This window comes from Rhinatrema bivittatum, chromosome 10 (genome assembly GCF_901001135.1).
Source record: "Rhinatrema bivittatum chromosome 10, aRhiBiv1.1, whole genome shotgun sequence".
Taxonomy (NCBI): domain Eukaryota; kingdom Metazoa; phylum Chordata; class Amphibia; order Gymnophiona; family Rhinatrematidae; genus Rhinatrema; species Rhinatrema bivittatum.
In genome coordinates, this window is record NC_042624.1 from 64930852 (window position 1) to 64950625 (window position 19774).

The window sequence follows — 19774 nt, forward strand, 5'->3', positions numbered from 1 at the left end:
CTGCCAGTGAGGCAAATTCTAATAATAAAAACTTCACATACATTCAAAGCAAAAAAGCCTGTAAGGGAGTCATTTAGGAAACTAGATGACAGAGGACCAAAAGGGAGTGCTCAGGGCAGATAAGGAAATAGAAAAACTAATTCTTTGCCTCATTCTTCATGGAGGATGATGAAACAATTTTTAATGATGGAGATTCTGAACAACTAAAACAAATCAGATTGACAAACTAAAGGGTAACAAATACCGGGACCAGATGGCATCCATCCCAGAGTTCTAAAAGAACTAAAACATGAAATTGCTAACCTGTTATTAGCAATCTGTAACATCTATCATCTAAAACAGCCATGATTTCTTTAGCCTGGAAAATGACAATGTGATGCCAATTTTTAAAAAGGGCTCCAGGAGTGATCCAGGAAACTACAGACCCATAAGCCTGACGTTGCTGGGCAAAATGGTGGAAACCATTCTTTCAAAAAAAAAATCACAGGCCATACAGATAGATATAGCTTAATGGGAAAGAGACAACATGGTTTTAGCAAGTTGAAATATTGTCTTATCAGTCTTTTAGATTTTTTAGAAGGTATAAACAAACATGTAAAGGTAAACCAATTGATATAGTGTATTTGGATTTTCTGAAGACACCATGAGAGACTCCTCAAAAAATTATAAAGTCATGGGATAGGAGTCTATTGAGGACTGGTAACTGGTTAAAAGGTCAGAAACAGAGGGTAATATTAAATACATTTTCAAATGGAGAAAGGTTGTAAGTGGAGTACCACAGAAATTGGTACTGGGATCTGTGCTGTTTAACGTATCATAAATGATCTGGCAAAGGAACAAGTAATGAGGTATCAAATTTGTAGATGACACAAAATTATTCAAATTTATTTAAACAGCAGCAGACTATGAGAAACTACAGAAAACTTTGTGAAACTAGGAGACTGGACAACTGAGTAGAAGATGAAATTTAATGTAGTAAAGTGCAAAGTGATCACATAAGGAAAAATCATCCAACTACAGGTACACGATGCTGGATTCTGTACTGGAAGTCACTACTCAGGAAAAAGACTTTGCAATCCTTGTGGACAATACGTTAAATTCCATGGCTCAATGCATGATGGTGGTCAGAAAGACAAATAGAATGTTAGGAATGATCCAAAAAGGAATGAAGAATAAAGTGTAAAATATCATATTGCCTATTATCAAAACATGGTGCAACCATACCTTGAGTACTACATGCAGTTCTGGTCCGGTGTCGTCGTCCCCCCCCCCCCCCCCCCAATCTCAACAAAGACAGAGAAGCTAGAAAAGGTACAGAGGAGGGCAACAAAAATGATAAAGGAGATGAAACATCTCTATGATGAGATAGGGCTCTTCAGCTTAGAAAAGAGACAGCTGAGAGGGAATATGTTAGAAGTTTATACAATCATGAGTGGGGTAGTACAGGTAAATAAAGGATGGTTATTTACCCTTTCATATAATACTAAAACAACGTCAACTCAATGAAACAACCAGCAGATTCAAAACAAATTATGGCATGTACTTCTTTTTTACTTAACACACTATTAACTATAGAATCTGTTGCCAGAGGACATAATCGAGGCAACTAGCATAACAGGGATTAAAAGAGGTTTGGACAAGTTCCTGGAGAAATAGTCCATCATTATTAGCCAGGTAGACTAAAGAAAGCTATTGCTATCTCTGGGAGTGAGTAACAGGAATTAAATCTACTTTATGGGATCTTCCAGGTACCTGTGTCCTGGATTGGCCACGGTTGGAGAAAAGATGCTGGGCTCGATGGACCTTGGTCTGACCCATCATGCAATTCTTAAATGTTCCATTTTAAACACACTTATCTCATGAATCCACTGAACCAATCACACTGTTCAATTTCCGTTTATGTCTTTACAAGTTGTTTTAATGAACATGTTTAAAAAAAAAACCAACACATTTTGTTATATAAATAAACCTTAAAGCAGAATTAAGCAAGCTGTTGCTAACCTTTAATTGTGATATCATCAGTTAACAAAGCAAGGCCTAGAGCTTGATACTCTCCTGGGTAAATTACAATAGAATCACCACAATAACAGTTGTCCAAAGCCGTGTCCAAATGATTATGTTGCTGAAGGAGTGTGTCTGCAGAAAAATCCTTAATCTACACAGAAAACAAAATCAAGTAATTAATTTTCAACAGAGCAAAATAAGAATCAATGGCACCAAATATCCAATTTAAGAATTTTATCTAACAATTTAGTACTAGACCATAGAAATTGTTGCCATTTAGAAATACAATTAAATAGAGGATGCAATTTGATATGAAATATCAATCTGTAGCATTCAATCGTAAATATAAGAATATGTACAAATAACTGTAGGCAGACTAATACTGTAGTAATTAGATATGAATTTAATGTACAATCTGTTTTAAACTATATAACCTATTTCAAGGGGGTCCTAAATAATGATTAGATCATGTTAAATATCAAATTTATTATAATCAAATGTACAAATATGAAAACTATAATTTAGACAGTCAAAATGAGAGATAACCCTAATTTGAGAGAGAATATGATGGATCCAGGAAGCCATTTTCAGAAGTGATACAGCAGAGTTGCTTACCTGTAACAGGTATTCTCCCAGGACAGCAGGATGTTAGTCCTCACATATGGGTGACATCAGATGGAGCCCTGTCACGGAACACTTTTGTCAAAGTTTCTAGAACTTTGACTGGCACACTGAGCATGCCCAGCATGCCACTAACCCTGCAGCCAGCAGGGGTCCCCCTTCAATCTTGTTTGTAGCAAAAGTACGAGCGAAAAATAAAATAAAACGTAAGCGAACCCAACTCCACGGGGTGGCGGGCGGGCTTCGTGAGGACTAACATCCTGCTGTCCTGGGAGAATACCTGTTGCAGGTAAGCAACTCTGCTTTCTCCGAGGACAAGCAGGATGGTAGTCCTCACATATGGGTGAATAGCAAGCTAAAGGTTGAGTCATATGTATGAGGCCAAGCAGCACCAAACATGTGCAATAGGCACAACAACTGGGGTGCTGTTGGCAAGGATGAGGCAGCCTGAAATTCACAGCAGGTCAAAATAGGACAAGTTGGGTTCCTACACTGGAAACAAATTTCTTAGGACAGACTGGCCAAAGATGGAATCCTGTCGCCCAGCCTTGTCCAGACAGTAGTGAGCTGTGAAGGTCTGGAGAGAGCTCCATGTTGCAGCCCTGAAGATGTCAGCAATCGGTACTGAACGGTAGTGTGCTACTGACGTTGCCATTGCTCTGACTCAGAGTGCCTTCACTCGTCCCTGTAGTGGAAGGCCTGCTTGTTGGTAACAGAATGCAATGCAGTCTGCTAACCAGTTTGACAGTGTTTGCTTGCCCACCGCATTCCAAGGTTGTTCTTATCAAAAGAGACAAAGAGTTCGGTAGACTTCCTGTGGGCTGTAGTGCAGTCTAAGTAAAACGCAAGAGCACGCTTAGAATCCAAGGTGTGGAGAGCTCGCTCACCTGGGTGAGCGTGAAGTCTTGGAAAGAAAAGTGGGCAAATCTATGGACTGATTTAAATGGAATTCAGTTACCACCTTAGAAAGGAATTTAGGGTGAGTGCAGAGAACAACCAGGTCATGGAGGAACCTTGTGTAGGGTGAGTAAGTCACAAAGGCCTGTAACTCACTCACTCTGTGAGCAGATGTGATGGCTACTACTTTCCATGTAAGGTATCTGAGTTCACAGGAGTGAAAGGGCTCAAAAGGAGTGTGCATGAGCCATGCAAGTACAACATTGAGGTCCCATGCCATGACTGGTGGCAGCAGAGGAGGCTTGAGCTATACTAAGCCTCTCATGAAGCGACTCACCAGGGGTTGAGCAGTTATCAAGGCATCCCCTATTCCATGATGGCAAGCAAGAGATGGCACTAAGGTGCACTCGGATAGATGATGTCTGGAGACCAGATTCCGAGAGGTGCCAGAGATAATCCAACAGATTCGATGTGGGGCAAGAAAAAGGATTGAAGCCCTTGTGTGTGCACCACAAGGTAAATCTCTTCCATTTAGAGCGGTAGGATTTCAATGTGGAAGGCTTCCATGAAGCTACTATGACTTGAGATACTACAACCACTCAACCTTTCAAGTGACTTATCAGCCTTTCAACATCCAGAGGGCCAGGAGGTTCAAGTGGCGTAACTTGTCGTGATTCTGTGTTATGAGGTTGGGCGACATGCCCAGACGAATGGGGTCCTGAACAGAAAGGTCGCAAAGTATGGGAAACCAAATTTGGCGCAGCCAGTAAGGGGCTATGAGAATCATTAAGCCCCGGTCCTGTTGTAGCTTCACGAGAGTCTTGCTTATTAGCGGAATCGGAGGATACACGTAAAGCAAGCCTTTGTTCCAGGGACGGTTGAAGGCATCACTGGCTGGTGCATGCCGATCCTTGTGCAGGGAGCAGAAGCTTTTCACTTTGTGGTTCTAACTGGACGCAAAGAGGTCGATGGTCGGATGACCCTACCAGTGGAAGATTCTGCTCACAACCGAGGGATTCAGAGACCATTCGTGGGGCTGGAAACATCAGCTGAGGCGGTCCATCAGTGCATTCTGTGTGCCCGCTAGATAAGCTGCTTGCAGAAGAATGGAATGCGACAGGGCCCAGGCCCAAATCTGTCCCGCCTCCTGACAAAGCAGATAAGAGCCCATGCCCCCTTGTTTGTTCAGGTACCACATTGCAATTTGGTTGTCTGTTTGAATCAGGGCAACTTTGTTGGAGAGGTAATCCTGAAATGCATAAAGGGCATGCTGCATCGCTCGAAGCTCCAGAAAATCGATTTGATGGGTCGCTTCAGCTTTTGTCCAAGTCCCTTAAGGCCTTGGACATGGGCTCCCCAACCTAGGTTGGAGGCATCTGTAGTTAAGGTCACCTGAGGAGCCGGTTTCTGGAAAGGAAGACCCACTTGTAAGTTGGCTTTGTGTATCCACCAGGCAAGGGACAGATGAAGCTGGCTGGTTATGTGTACCATGGACGACAGCGGCTGAGTAGCTTGTCGCCACTGGGATTTCAGAGTCCATTGGGTCGCTCTCATGGCAAGGCGTGCCATAGGGGTGACAAGGATAGTTGATGCCATGTGGTCGAGCAACCTGAGTAGCTGGCCAGCTGAGGCTCTTTTTCGAAAGCGGATAAAGCTGGCAAGGTTGGACAGCGTAATCACACAGTCATTGGGTAAGAATGCTCTGGACAGTGTCATGTCTAGGTCTGCTCCTATAAAGGAGAGAAGATGAGACTGTGTCAATTGGGATTTGGGGTAATTTATTAGAAATCCCAATGAGTTTAGAAGCCTTATGGTGAGACCGAGAGAGTCAAGGACTCCTTGTTTTGTCTGGCTTTTTATGATCCCAATCTTCCAGGTATGGAAAAACGTATACGCCTCTGCTGTGTAACTGCGCAGTCACTACTGCCAGGCACTTCGTAAAGACTCGAGGCGCTGAGGCTAGGCCGAATGGTAGTACCTTGTATTGACAGTGACTGCAACCCACCACAAATCGCAGATATTTGCGATGAGGAGGGGAGATCGCAATATGGGCATATGCGTCTTGAAGGTCCAGAGAGCAGAGCCAATCTCCTTGTTGAAGTAGAGGAAGGGATACCATCCTGAACCGTTCCTTGCAAAGAAATGTATTCAAGGCATGGAGGTCCAGAATAGGCCAGAGGCCGCCGGTCTTTTTTGGAATAAGGAAATATCTGGAGTAGAACCCTTTTCCCTGCTGATTTGATGGAACCGGTTCTACGGCTCTGACCGACAGAAGGGTTGAGAGCTCTGACTCGAGTTTTCCTGTGTGGTTGTCCCAACTCCAGGATGATATTGGGTGGGAAGTCCAGGGGTATTTTTGAAAAATTTAGATGGTAACCATGGGTTACGATGGACAGTACCCATGGTCCGTGGTGATTGGATGCCAATTTGTTGCAAAGTGGCACAGGCGGCCCCCCCCCCACTGGAATATGGCTGCTGCTCTCTGGGAAAGAGTCAAAATCCAGACTTGGGGCCAGCTTGTGGATCTGGCTGTGGTCTAGATGTTCTAGCTTGGTGCGCATATCCCCTCCGAGGTGCACGGAATGCAGGAGGGTAATATCTGCGTGGCCTGTAGAATTGTTTCTTGGGTTTTCTACACGTGGCCCTACGGGCTACGGAGGGAACATCTGGGGAGACAGTTGACAACTAGCGCAGGGTCTCATGATGGTCCTTTAACTGGGCCATTACGTTCTGGATCTTATCCCCGAACAGGTGGTCTCCAGTACAGGGTAGATCTGCCAGTTTGTCCTGTACTTCCGGGTGTAAGTCTGAGGCCTTAACCCAGGCCCAGCGTCTAGCACTGATGCCCGCTGCCGAGACTCTGGATGCTGTTTCAAAAGAATCATAGGCAGCTCTGACTTCATGTTTACCTGTTTCCATTCCTTTTTGTAGGATGGAGGACCAGGCTTCTTGTTGGTGCTGTGGTAGTGTCTCCGCAATCTCTTGGACTTGTTTCCAGAGATTTTTATTATATTGGGTCATGTATAGTTGATATGCTGCAATTCGCAATATCAACATGGACCCTTGGAAAATCCTTTGTCCCAACGCATCCAATGCTTTCTGTTCCTTACCAGGAGGGGCAGAAGAATGTGGATGTGACCGTTTAGCCTTTTTCTGAGCTGATTCCACAACTACAGAGTGGTGGGGCAGCTGACTTTTGAAAACCTGGGCTTGTTGAACCAGGTAGGTTGCATCTGTCATTTTATTGAATGGGGGTACAGTATCTGGGATGTTCCCACAGGCGGTGCATGAGGTCCAAAAGAACTTCATGTACCGGTATTGCCATTATTTCTTTTGGAGCATCTACAAATTGTAAAATCTCGAACATTTATCTTCCTCCGTGACCAGTGTAAAAGCTACAATCTCAGACATTTCTTTGACAAAACTGGCAAAGGAGAGGTCTTCTGGAAGAGATCTTCGCCTTTCCTCCGGCAGTGAAGGCTCTGAGAGTAGGTACTTGGATGCCCATGATGACTCATCTGAGGATGCATCGCCCCATGGATTATAGGGACTTTTGTCTTCTCCCGGTGGAGCTCCTGAAGGAGGAAGCATGCCAAAGCCAAGAGGGAGGGAAGGCATCGACTGAATCGGCATCGATGGAATCGAGGCAGATGAGGTGCGCTTGGTTACCGGTAGCCCCAATGGCCCTGGCATGGGCTCCGTCATCAACAGTTCGCGTGGAGGGACATGGCCGGGAATTGATCCTTCCTCCTCCGAGGAACCCGGTACTGGAATCAGGACCTGTGGAGGCCTCAATGAACGACTCAATGCCAGAGTGTCCAGTGGCAGAGGAGTCAATAAGGCACAGATGAGCGAATAGAGGCATTCGAGGAGCGTTGCCACCATCGAGGGAGCCGGTTCCGGGGCCGGTATGGGGTCGGCGCCAGCAGAGATTGGAAGTCTCGTAAGCCTTTTGCCTCTTGGACCATGCGATCCAATTCCTCCTGGGAAGTTTGCATGGGTGGCACAGCAATCGGGTTAGGAGGCAGGCTAGGCGTGACCGGAGCCTCCACAGGGGCCTGAGGATGCTCGGTGCCGGTCAGGGACACCCGGTGCCGGTGTTTCCCCCCAATGCTCGGGCCAGTCTTTCCCCGGCACAGAGGACGATGACGCCGATATCCTCGGAGTCGGTGGCGGACGGTCATCCAGTCCATGGTGCTCCTGGCGAATCGTCTCCAAGGTCAATGGATCCTCCATGGTCGATGGCGCAGTGTTTTGAAGCAAACAACTGCTCCGTTTTGTCCAGGCGAGTGCAACGGCCTTTGGGGGTTATTTGCACACAACTAGGGCATCGATGAACGTCGTGCGAGAGGCCTAAGCACAAAACACATACATCAAGTGGGCCCATTATGGACATGGTCCTCGGACACTCGGGACATTTTCTAAACCCGGTAACCATGTTAAAATTTGGTGGGCACGCGGTCGGTGACTGTCAAGCACCGAAGCGGTAAGCCGCCGGGAACCAAGCGCAAGTACCAACACTTACCGAGAATCGGAGGGAACGGAGCACGATGAGGGACCCCACCAAGGGATTTTTTTGAGAAGATAAACTTCGAATAGTTCCATGAGGAAAGTTGTGAGAAATTCTCATAGAGCTTCTAAATCGCGAGGCAACTGCTGTGCGGAAAAAAGACTGAAGGGGGACCCTTGTTGGCTGCAGGGTTAGTGGCATGCTGGGCATGCTCAGTGTGCCAGTCAAAGTTCTAGAAACTTTGACAAAGGTGTTCCGTGACAGGGCTCTATCTGATGATGTCACCCATATGTGAGGATTACAATCCTGCTTGTCCTGGGAGAAAATTGTTGTGAAAATATTAAAAGCAACAGTATTACAAATTTCTCTAAAAGATTCACTTCACAGTCATTTTGTGAGTGCAACAGCACTATCTAGGGCACAGGCTCCACTTTCCTGCAGCAGCTCAGGGATAGATTCTGTAGAAAGAGAAAACTCTGAAGCAAAATTTCTGAAATTCTGTCATACATTTACATAGATTTATATTTACTGCTGGGGGAATTCTGCACAAAAAACAAAAATTCTGTGTGCACAAACTTAAAACTGCTCACAAAAATTTTCAATTCGCACAAATTTAAAATTCTACAAAATTCTGCATACTTTATATTAGTCAAAATAACAATATACATGGCAGTCTTTAAGTAATTAATTTAAAATGTAAAACAGAAATAAGTTATTAATGATGCAAAGTTTTGAATACTTTGAGCAGAATTTCCCTAGAAGTACCATGTAAGAGTGTTCCTTCCACCTCTCTCCCTGCTCCCCTGGCCAATCTCCTTTCACTTTGCCTTCTCAGGCCCCAACTCCTCCACCCTCCACTATCTCTCCCCTCCCCCTCTAGTCTCAACCCCTACCATTCTATCTGCACTCCCAAAATGTGACCCCTCTCTCAGTGCTGCCCCTCACACACACACACACACACAAATGCTCCCTCTCTCTTGTGCACATACACACCCCTCTCACAGAGGCTCCCTCCCTCTCACTCGCGCGCACACACATACCCTCACATACAGGCTCCCTCTCTTGCACACACACATCCACAGGTTTTTTTTCTCTCTCTCGCACACACCCCTGCACACCCTCATGCATGCTCTCACACACATACACACACACACTCCCCTACATACAGCCTCGCAATCTCTCTCACACATACACATCTACACACAGACTCACTCTCACCAGGGCAGAAAATGGAAATTCTGCACAGAAGGGGAATTCCCCCAGGAGTATATATTTATTTATTTATAGCTCTTATATACCGAAGTTCGTATGTACATCACATCGGTTTACAATTAACATATCGCAAGGATGACCGGGAAAGAGATGAGAAGTAAGTTACATAAAACAATATAATCAGGATGATATATATATATATATATATATATATAAAATAATATAAAGAAATCTTGATTCTTACCTGCTAATTTTTGTTTCTGTTCAGACACATGGGTTTTTCATCCCTACTAGCAGATGGAAACAGAGAAGAAAAGCTTTGCTGACGCTGTGCTACTTAAGATAGAGTGCCACCTGTAGTCCCTCAATATGACCTGTACCCAAGCCAAGATGTGATAAAACCCTTAACCAATTTCACCCCTCCCAAACCATGCAGGGTAAATGTTAAGCCCCCCATCTTGGAGCCCTTTCGTTAAGGGAATTGGAAGCTCCCAATACGCAAACCATTTCTTCAATATCTACACACAGAAAAATAGAGTGGTCTTTCTATAGAGGGCAGGGTTCTGGAATGATCTGTGGTATTCCAGGAATAAAAATTAGCAGGTAAGAACCAATTTTCCTTTCCTGTTCATACCATAGATCAGTTCATACACATGCTATGTATCCAAGCTCCCATAATCTGGGCAGGAATGTGAAAGACTTGCTTGCAGCACACATTCTCCAAAACTAGCCACTTCCAGTCGATAGCCACACATTCACGAAGCACTATCAGGTTGCCACCCAACAACTCTCCAGTGGGGATACCAACTAGAACTCAGCCCAGAACACCACTTGAGCTCTAGTAGAATGGGCCTGAAGCCCTTTAAGGATCAGACTCCCCTTGCAAATGTAAGCCGACACTATGGCCTTCTTCAACCATCAAGCAGTTGTGGCCTTCAAAGCCTTATTCCCTTTATTTATTCTCGAAAACAGAATGAAAAGATAAGTGAACCTCTGAACTCTATTGTGACCTTCAAGTAGTGCAACAAACCCATACGTACATCCAACAAATTTAGCTCCCTTGCATGTGATACAGATGGGTCCAAATTCTGGAAGGAAGGAAGCTCTCCTGTCTAAGATGACGGTCCAAGACTACCTTCAATAAAAAGGAAGGTACCATGCACAGAAAACCCCATCCTCCAAAAACCGAAGGTAAAAGATCCCTACAAGACAACGCTTAGAGTTCTGAAATCCTCCTGGCTCAACAAATGGCCATTACGATGACTACTTTTAACGTAAGGTCCTTAGTGACACATTGCTCAACGGCTCAAAAAGAAGACCACAGAATGCGCAACACCAGATTATGGCTCCACGAGAGAAACACTCACCTCACTGGAGGATGCCAATGCTTCAATCAGAGAAAAAAAGATCACATCCAGATATGAAGTCAGGGATACCCCTGTGCACCTTTCCTCGAAAATAGCCCAGAGCTGCTATCTGGACTCTTGAAGGCGAGCCCTTTCGCTAAACCATTCTGTAAAGAAACAGCACATGAAATACAGATGCTCGAAGTAGGGCAACCCCCTCTACAAGGCACCAGGCCTCAAACACCATCCACACCCTAACATAGGCTAGAGAAGTGGAAGATCTCCTAGTCTGGAACAAGCTGGTAAGAGACTTCTTCAGAATAACCTCTCAATCTCAATAAGTGCAAGGTGATGCATGTAGGGAAACATAACCCATGCTATAATTACACAATGTTGGGTTCCATATTAGGTGCTTCAACCCAAGAAAGAGATCTAGGTGTCATAGTGGATAACACATTGAAATCGTCGGTTCAGTGTGCTGCGGCAGTCAAAAAAGCAAACAATGTTGAGAATTATTAGAAAGGGAATGGTGAATAAAACGGAAAATGTCATAATGCCTCTGTATCGCTCCATGGTGAGACCGTACCTTGAATACTGTGTACAATTCTGGTCGCCGCATCTCAAAAAAGATATAATTGCGATGGAGAAGGTACAGAGAAGGGCTACCAAAATGATAAGGGGAATGGAACAGCTCCCCTATGAGGAAAGACTAAAGAGGTTAGGACTTTTCAGCTTGGCGAAGAGACGGCTGAGGGGGGATATGATAGAGATGTTTAAAATCATGAGAGGTCTAGAACAGATAGATGTGAATCGGTTATTTACTCTTTCGGATAGTAGAAAGACTAGGGGGCACTCCATGAAGTTAGCATGGGGCACATTTAAAACTAATCGGAAAAAGTTCTTTTTTACTCAACGCACAATTAAACTCTGGAATTTGTTGCCAGAGGATGTGGTTAGTGCAGTTAGTATAGCTGTGTTTAAAAAAGGATTGGATAAGTTCTCTAAGTGAGCTATTAAGTTCACTTAGAGAATAGCCACTGCCATTAGCAATGGTAACATGGAATAGACTTAGTTTTTGGGTACTTGCCAGGTTCTTATGGCCTGGATTGGACACTGTTGGAAATAGGATGCTGGGCTTGATGGACCCTTGGTTTGACCCAGTATGGCATTTTCTTATGTTCTTATGTTCTTAATCTCCGAGCCAAGCCACAAGACAAAAGCTACCTAATCCAAGAAGATGGTCCTTGATGGAGCAACTTGGGAAGATGCCAGAGTCTGAAAGGGCCATCCACTGCCAGATTTATCAAAACTGAAAACCATAGGCAACGCAGTCTCTCCCAAGTTACTAGAATCACTTTCCCTGGGTGTATCTCCTATTAGTTGCCAAGGAGGGAAGACATACAACTGTATCCAGCGGGGCCATGGGAAAATCAACCTCTGCACTGACCTGCGACTGAAGAAGCAATTCACTTTGGCATTCTGCTTCAATGCCATGAAGTTCACCTGCAGAATGCCCCACCTGGAACAAATGAGCACCACTGCCTCTTCCACCAGCTCCCATTCTCCGTGGTCCAGCCTGTTGACTTCGGAAGTCTCCCTGAACATTTTTCACTCCGGTGACATAAGACACCACCAGCACCACCAGATGTTACTCTGCCCAATCGGAAAAGTTCCTGGGCCTCCTGAGAGACCATGAGATTCCTGGTATCTCCTTGGTGGTAGATATAAACTACTGTCATTGCATTGTCCGATAGGACTCCCACCGCTTCATCGCACAACCATGGAAGAAAGGCAAATAGTGCATTGCGAACCGCCCTAGTCTTTAACTGATTGATAGACCATGACTTCTCCTCCACCAAGCACCGGTCCTGTGCCAGTTGGCCCTGGTAAATGGCTCCCCAGCCCTGCAAGCTGGCATCGATGGTCACTACAACCTAATCCAGGATCTCCAACTCCACACCCACCTCCAAATTGGCCCAAGAAAGTCACCAGAAGAGATTGGACCTAGATTACTCCCAAAGTGGCAGATGCAATTGGAACTCCTCTAACAGAGGGTCCCATCAGGACAGAAGCGTTCTTTGAAGAGGCTTCATATGTACAAATGCCCAGAGAACAAGGTCTAGCATAAATGCCATAGATTTCAGGACCTGCAAATAATCCCAGAATCTGGATACCGAAAGCCGCAATAAACTGTGGACTTTTGCCTGCAACTTTAGCACCCTATCCTCTGTGAGAAACAAATTTGTCCAGACGGGTATCAATGTGGGCTCCTAGCTACTCCAGGGACTGGGTTGGCAGCAAGTTGCACTTTTCACATTCACTACCCACCTCAAGGTCTGAAACATCTGCATGACATTGGGGACAGACTGTTGACATAGGTCCTTTGAGTTCACCCAAATGAGCCAGTCGTCCAGATAAGGATGCACTAATATGCCTTCCCTTCGTAGCGTTGTGGCTATGACTACCATAACCTTGAGGAACATCCATGGAACAGTCACCAACCCAAAAGGGAGCACTCAAAACTGAAAATGCTCTCCCAGCAACATAAAGCAAAGGAATTTGATACTCCTCCCTCATTGGAATATGTAGATATGCTTCTGTGAGTTCCAGAGAAGCCAGGAACTCCCCTTTGTGGTCTGCTGCAATCAGAGCATAGTTTCAGAGGCACATTCACCTTCTTCAGATTTAGAATGGGCTGATAGGTCCCTTTCTTCTTTGGGACCACAACAAACAGAATACCATCTGGCATCCTGCTCCTTGGAGGCACCACGATTATCACCGCCAGGCGACGTAAACTATCGAGGGTGGAACGAAATGCCTCTTGTTTAACGTGGGCGGCACACAGGAAATTCAGACAGGCCTCACTGATCTGACATGCAAATTCTAAGACATAGCCATTTCCTATGCCTGTAAGGACCCCCTGGCCTGTTATCTTGTTCCATTCTTCAGAAAAGCAGAATAACCACCCCCCAACGGCCTCTGGGGAAGAGCAAGTTTGCTTACCGTAAACGGTGTTTTCCATAGATAGCAGAAGAATTAGCCATGCTGTATGGGTACGTCCTCCGTGCCCCTAGGTGGCGGAGCTCTCAAAGTCTAGCAAAGACTTTTAGCTAGGCACTCCCTCCCTGCTGTATAGTCACAGGATTACCTCAGGCTTCCTCAGTTAGTGTCAAAGCAAGGTAGGTGTGCTAGAACTGTCCGGTGAGGCGGGTGGGTCAGCATGGCTAATTCATCTGCTCTCTACGGAAAACACCGTTTACTGTACGCAAACTTGCTCTTTTCACGTAGATAAGCAGCATGAATTAGCCATGCTGTTTGGGAATCCCCAGCCGACGTACTGAGCAACGAATATGTATGTGAAGTGTTATGTAGTTCACTTTTTTTTATTTTTGGTCAATACAATAAAGAAGGGTGGACAGTTCCCATGAAGGCTGTATTTGTGTGGAAGCAGTGCTCTTCTGTAGGATAGTCCGTCGCAATAGGGCATCATCCCCGTTTGTGTGTCTAAGAACTGGCGGGATGTGGAGTGTGTAGCGATGACAACGTCTGTGCTTGACATATGCCCAAGAGGTATGAGGCTGTCATTGCATGCACTGAGGCTGTCATTGCATGCACCTGATGTGCCCTTGGGTCGCAGATTGTGCTTGCAACCTTGTCTTAACACAAACTGGATAGAGGTGAATATCCCTGTGGATAAAGTGTTTTTTGTTATTGGACAAGCTTGTGCATTTGGAGTGAAACAAAGACGTAGTAGTGATGGTTGATTGGGTGAAGAAGTGCGCTGCTTGTGGTATTCCAGTGCACGTGTAACAGGCAAGGTGTGTAACAGTCTTGCATAGTCATTTGCATGAGGGTTAAGAAGTCCGTGGTAAGGTGATGTCTTGGCTAATGTGGAAACTGACATTTGCCTTCAGCGGACATTAAGGGGAGTGCACAAGATCATCCTGTCATGGTGAAATTGAAAGAAGGAGGCTAGTTAACTAATGCTGAGAAGCTACTTGTTCCTTTTGCAGGAGTTAAAGCAATCAGGAAAAAACACCTTCATGCGGCAGCGAAGGTGACAATTGTCCAAAGGTTCAAAGGGAGAAATTGTGAGCTGTATGAAAATTGTAGTAATGGCTCACAGTACTGGAAGCTTATGCAGAGGTGGAGGTATGCAGAATACTTCCCTCATGAATCTGGAATTAATGTGTTCTCCATCTAGATGAATTGGAGAAGGTGGTATGGCTCCTAAGGTAGAACGTAGCGCAAAAATAGCAAGGTCATTGCTATTAAGTCAATGGAGGTACAAGCGAATTGGGTATATAGCAGGTGAAGGAGTCGATACTCGGTGATGAATACCAGGAAGCGTAGCAGAAGTATTTTCTCTGGTAACTGACGCCAGTGGATAGTGCTCCTGAGGAGAAGACCTCTCGAAGGGTAGGAGAAAATGTTAAAAACAGTATCCATCGAGCTCAGTTAATCCCTATGCCCTGAGGAGTAGGGAGGAGTGATGAAGATGCTGCAGTGATTCCCTTGTCCTGGGTAGACGCTGCTAGGTGGCGACTAGGGAATTTTTTTTTTGATTGAAATGTAGTAGGTAACCGAGCCTGGTTTGGTTGGCCATGCTAGCGGGATGAGAAAGATCCCACTGGTTCGCTTTGTATCTTTGGATATGCGAGATAGGAGTGGTATTGAAGGGAATGTAGAGAGTGGAGCTTGTGACCAATCGATGATACAAGCGATAGGCGCGAGTCAGAGTAGCTCAGTAAACTGAAGAATGACTGCAGTGGCCCGTTGTGTGTCGGAAAGATACGACTGTAGTGAGGCTCTGCCTTATAGGCTACTTCGGATTCAGTGTCCAGTAGTGGGGTGAAAATTTGCCCTCGAGTTTGACCTCTCTGGAATTGTAAATTTTGAGAAGACAAATTGTTTGCAGTGAAATGGGCGATGAGCAGCAGATATGAAATGACGTATTGCGAAGTCATCCAAACTTTATTGGCTGTAGTCTGTGGTATGCCGGAACGGATTCTGTACTTTATGATTCGTTTGCATTGCCAACTAGCCACCATGGATTAATTGCTGCTTGTGACCTTTGGCAAGACACTTTATCCTCTATTGGCTCAGGTACAAACCTAGAATGCAAGCCCGCTGGGGATAGGGAAATAGCACCGTAGCTGAATGTAATCCCCTTTAAAGCTTTGTGGAAAAGAGCATTTGCATTCCATATTTGAAGGCAATTGTAGGACCCGTCTATGAAGGCTTACAACTGGGTGTTGTGGCCTGTGACTACGGTCGTAAGCTTCGGATGCATGCGTGAGTTTAGCCTCCGACGAATCGTGGGTCGGCTGATTTTGTATAGGACTGTGTAGAAGTGACACAGAACGCATCGAGTCGTAGTAAGCCAGTTTTCGGGCAGGAGCTTTGTTGCTCACAGTACACGTGAAGGGGTGGTACCGGTTTTTTTTAGGCATGCCCTTTCTGGGCTTTCGCCGTCAGGGGTTGTTTCGTTTTGGGGGGGGGGGTTTGAGTCCTTCGTAGCTGTCGCATCAGGGCTCTGTGAAAAAAAAAAATTTTTTTAATTCAGCATATTTATCTGCATGCTGAGTCCTCGATGTGGCTGCAGATGGAATGGGTGGTTGTGTCAAGGACGCGTTGGTGCGCCATAGGATACTGCGGCATATTGGTAAATGCACATGTTCCTGGTGTGTTTCGAAGTATACGTGGACGCATCCATGCCCCATGCAGTCTGCCTCTCAGCTGTCATTGCCCCTCACCATCCTATGCTAATCCCCTCTCAATCACTACCTCCAAACTATTTCCCTCATATCCCCTCCACTCAATCTCCTGCCAATTCACCCCTCTTCTCCATCCCCCTGCCAATTCATTCCCTCTTACCCTGCTGATGGTTAATCTCCCTCTTTTCCCTTTGCCAATCCTCAATGCCCTCTCTTCCTTAACCCTGCCTTTCTCCAACCAGCAACAATCTGGATCAGCAGTTCAACTTTCCAGTGTTTTATACACCTATTTTATCTTCAATATCATGAATCAAACTATTACCGATGTCGAGATGACGCAGTATTCGACCTGCTTCCGATTTCTTCAATCCTTCCATGGTTGGCAAGGATATGGTTTGGTTGAGGTGGAAGTGTGAGACTTCTTTGGGTAAGAAGGAAGGAAGGAACCGTGCGAAGATGGATAGCCCCTGGGGTGATCCTGAGAAACGGATCGCGGCAGGACAGCGCTTATAGCTCTGAGATGCCGCGTGCTGAGCATACGGCCAGCAAGAACACCATCTTCAAGGTTAACAACCGGAGGGACAGTCCTCGGAGGGGTCTGAAGGTGGGTCCCGCTAGGAAGTCCAAAACTAGGTTGAGGTTCCACAGGGGCACTGGCCATTTCAGTGGCGGGCGAATGTGTTTGACTCCTTTCAGGAAACGTGAAACGTCTGGGTGTGTGGCAATGCTGTTGCCGTCACACCTGGGGCCGTAGCAGGATAGTGCTGCCACCTGAACCTTGATTGAATTGAGGGACAGACCCTTCTGAAGCCCATCTTGCAGGAAATCCAAAATGATGGGGATTTTAGCGGCATGTGGGTTGGTGCTGCGAGTTTCGCACCAGGCTTCAAATACTCTCCAGATCCATATGTAAGTTAGTGATGTGGAGAACTTGCGTGCTCGGAGGAGTGTATCTATTACCACCCCCGAGTATCCCCTTTTCCTCAGTCGAGCCCTCTCAATGGCCAGACCGTAAGAGAGAATGGAGCTGGATTCTCGTGGAGGATGGGACCTTGTCTCAGCAGGTCCCTGTGAGGGGGCAGGGGTAAGGGATCCCCTGCCAGCAGTCTTCTCATGTCTGCTGACCAGGGTCTTCTTGGCCAGTCCGGGGCCACCAGAAGAACTAGGCCTCTGTGTTACTGAATCTTGTGTATAATGGCGCCCAGCAGGGGCCATGGGGGGAAGGCATATAGCAGGATCCCCTGAGGCCATGGTTGCACCAGGGCATCGATCCCATGGGATAGAGGATCTCATCTGCGACTGAAGTATCTGGGTACTTGAGCTTTGGACCTGTCCGCTAGTAGGTCCATGCCCGGAGTCCCCCACTGGTCCACAATCATCTGGAAGGCCGTGGGTGACAGTTGCCATTCCCCCGGGTTTAGGCTTTCTCTGCTGAGGAAGTCTGCCGCGGTGTTGTCCTTCCCGGCGATGTGTACGGCGGAGATGTCCTGGAGATTTGCTTCCGCCCAAACCATCAGGAGGGCTATTTCTAGGGAGACCTGTCAGCTTCTGGTTCCGCCCTGTCTGTTGATGTATGCCACCATGGTGGCATTGTCCGACATCACTCTGACTGCCTTGTTTCGAAGTCTGTGCGCAAATCTCAAGCAGGCTAACCTGACTGCCCGTGCCTCTAGTCGGTTGATGTTCCATCCCGACTCTTCTTTGCTCCACCACCCTTGGGTGGTTAACTCTTCGCAGTGTGCTCCCCAGCCGCTCAGGCTGGCATCTGTAGTGAGCAGGGTCCAGGTTGGGGAGGACATTTTTGACCCCCGGCTCGTGTGGCCGGGCTGCAGCCACCACCGTAACTGATTCCATACTCTGGCCGGTAGAGGGAGACGCACGGTGTAGCTCTGTAATCGTGGGCTCCACCGAGATAGGAGGGCGCGTTGTAACGGTCTCATATGGGCCCGTGCCCATGGTACTACTTCCAGAGTGGACGCCATTAGGCCGAGGACCTGTAGATAATCCCAAGCTGTGGGCCGGGAGGAGCTCAGCAGAGCCTGCAAACGATTCCGGAGTTTTGATCTCCTCTTGGAGGTCAGGCTGACTTTGTCTCCCTGGGTGTCGAATCGAACTCCTAGGTATTCCAGCGACTGCGAAGGCTGTAGGGAACTTTTGTTCATGTTGACTACCCATCCTAGGTTTTCCAGAAGAGATATAACTCTGCTGGTTGCCCGGTGGCTCTCCTCCGGTGACCTTGCCCTGATCAGCCAATCGTCTAGGTAGGGATGGACGAGAATTCCTTCCTTCCTGAGGGACACAGCCACCACTACTATTACCTTGGTAAAGGTTCGCGGTGCGGTGGCTAACCCGAAGGGTAACACCCGGAACTGAAAGTGTTGTTTCAGGACTTTGAAGCGTAAGTAGCGCTGGTGATCCCGATGGATTGGGATATGCAGGTAGGCCTCTGACAGATCCAGGGATGTGAGATACTCCCCTGGCTGTATTGCGCTTCAGACTGACCGCAGAGTTTCCATGCGAAATCTTGGGACCCTTAAGTGCCGGTTGACTGACTTGAGGTCCAGGACAGGTCTGAAGGTGCCCCCCTTCTTGGGTACGATGAAATAAATGGAATAATGCCCAGAATTTATCTCCCATGCAGGCACTGGGATTATGGCTTTTAGGGACAGGAGCCTCCGCAAGGTAGTTTCCAGTGCCGCCCTCTTGAGGGGTGGACAAGGAGATTCCACAAACTTGTCCGGAGGGGGATGAAGGAAGTCCAGGTAATACCCCTCTCGGATGATGGCAAGGACCCACTGGTCCGAAGTAATCTCGACCCATCTGCAATAGAATAGGGTTAGCCTGCCCCCTATGGCTTCGTCCCCCAGATGGGTCGGCTGATTCTCATTGTGGGGTGCGGCCGGGACCCGAACCCGAGCCGGTTCCCCTCTTGTTGTGCCTGGTCCGAAAGGACTAGTTCCTGGTCTGAGAACGAAGAGCTTGGTAGCGAGTCCTGTAGGGATTGAAGCGTTGAGAGCCTCTACCTCTGGATGGCCTAGGAAGAGGGCGCTGGTTCCTCCTTGACCTGTCTTCTGGTAGACGGGGTAATGGAGAGGCGCCCCACTTGTTAGCCAGGTTCTCGAGGTCGCTGCCGAACAGGAGGGATCCCTTAAAGGGCATTCTTGTAAGGCGTGCTTTGGAGGAGGAGGAGTCGGCCGACCAATTCCGTAGCCAGAGCTGTCTCCTGGCTGCCACTGAGGATGACACTCCCTTGACTGCCGTACGAACTAAGTCAGAGGCCGCGTCAGTGAGGAACGAGAGAGCTGATTCCATTTCTTCTCCCGGGATGTTGTTCCTGGCTTGTGACAAACAGGAACGCGTCACCACGGTGCAGCAGGTCGCAATTCGTAGGGACATGGCTGCCACCTCAAAGGCTTGTCTCAGGATGGCGTCCAGGCGCCGGTCATGCGCATCCTTGAGGGCCGCCC

General features: G+C 47.0%; 1 protein-coding gene across 1 annotated transcript in view; it reads right to left on the bottom strand.

Moving 5' to 3' along the window:
- SHCBP1L (SHC binding and spindle associated 1 like) overlaps positions 1–19774 on the bottom strand; it is a 385813-nt gene that overhangs the window by 187051 nt on the left and 178988 nt on the right. The window contains exon 8 of the mRNA XM_029617645.1: positions 2002–2155. Coding sequence (XP_029473505.1) covers positions 2002–2155 — 154 coding nt within the window. The remainder of the gene's footprint in view (positions 1–2001; positions 2156–19774) is intronic.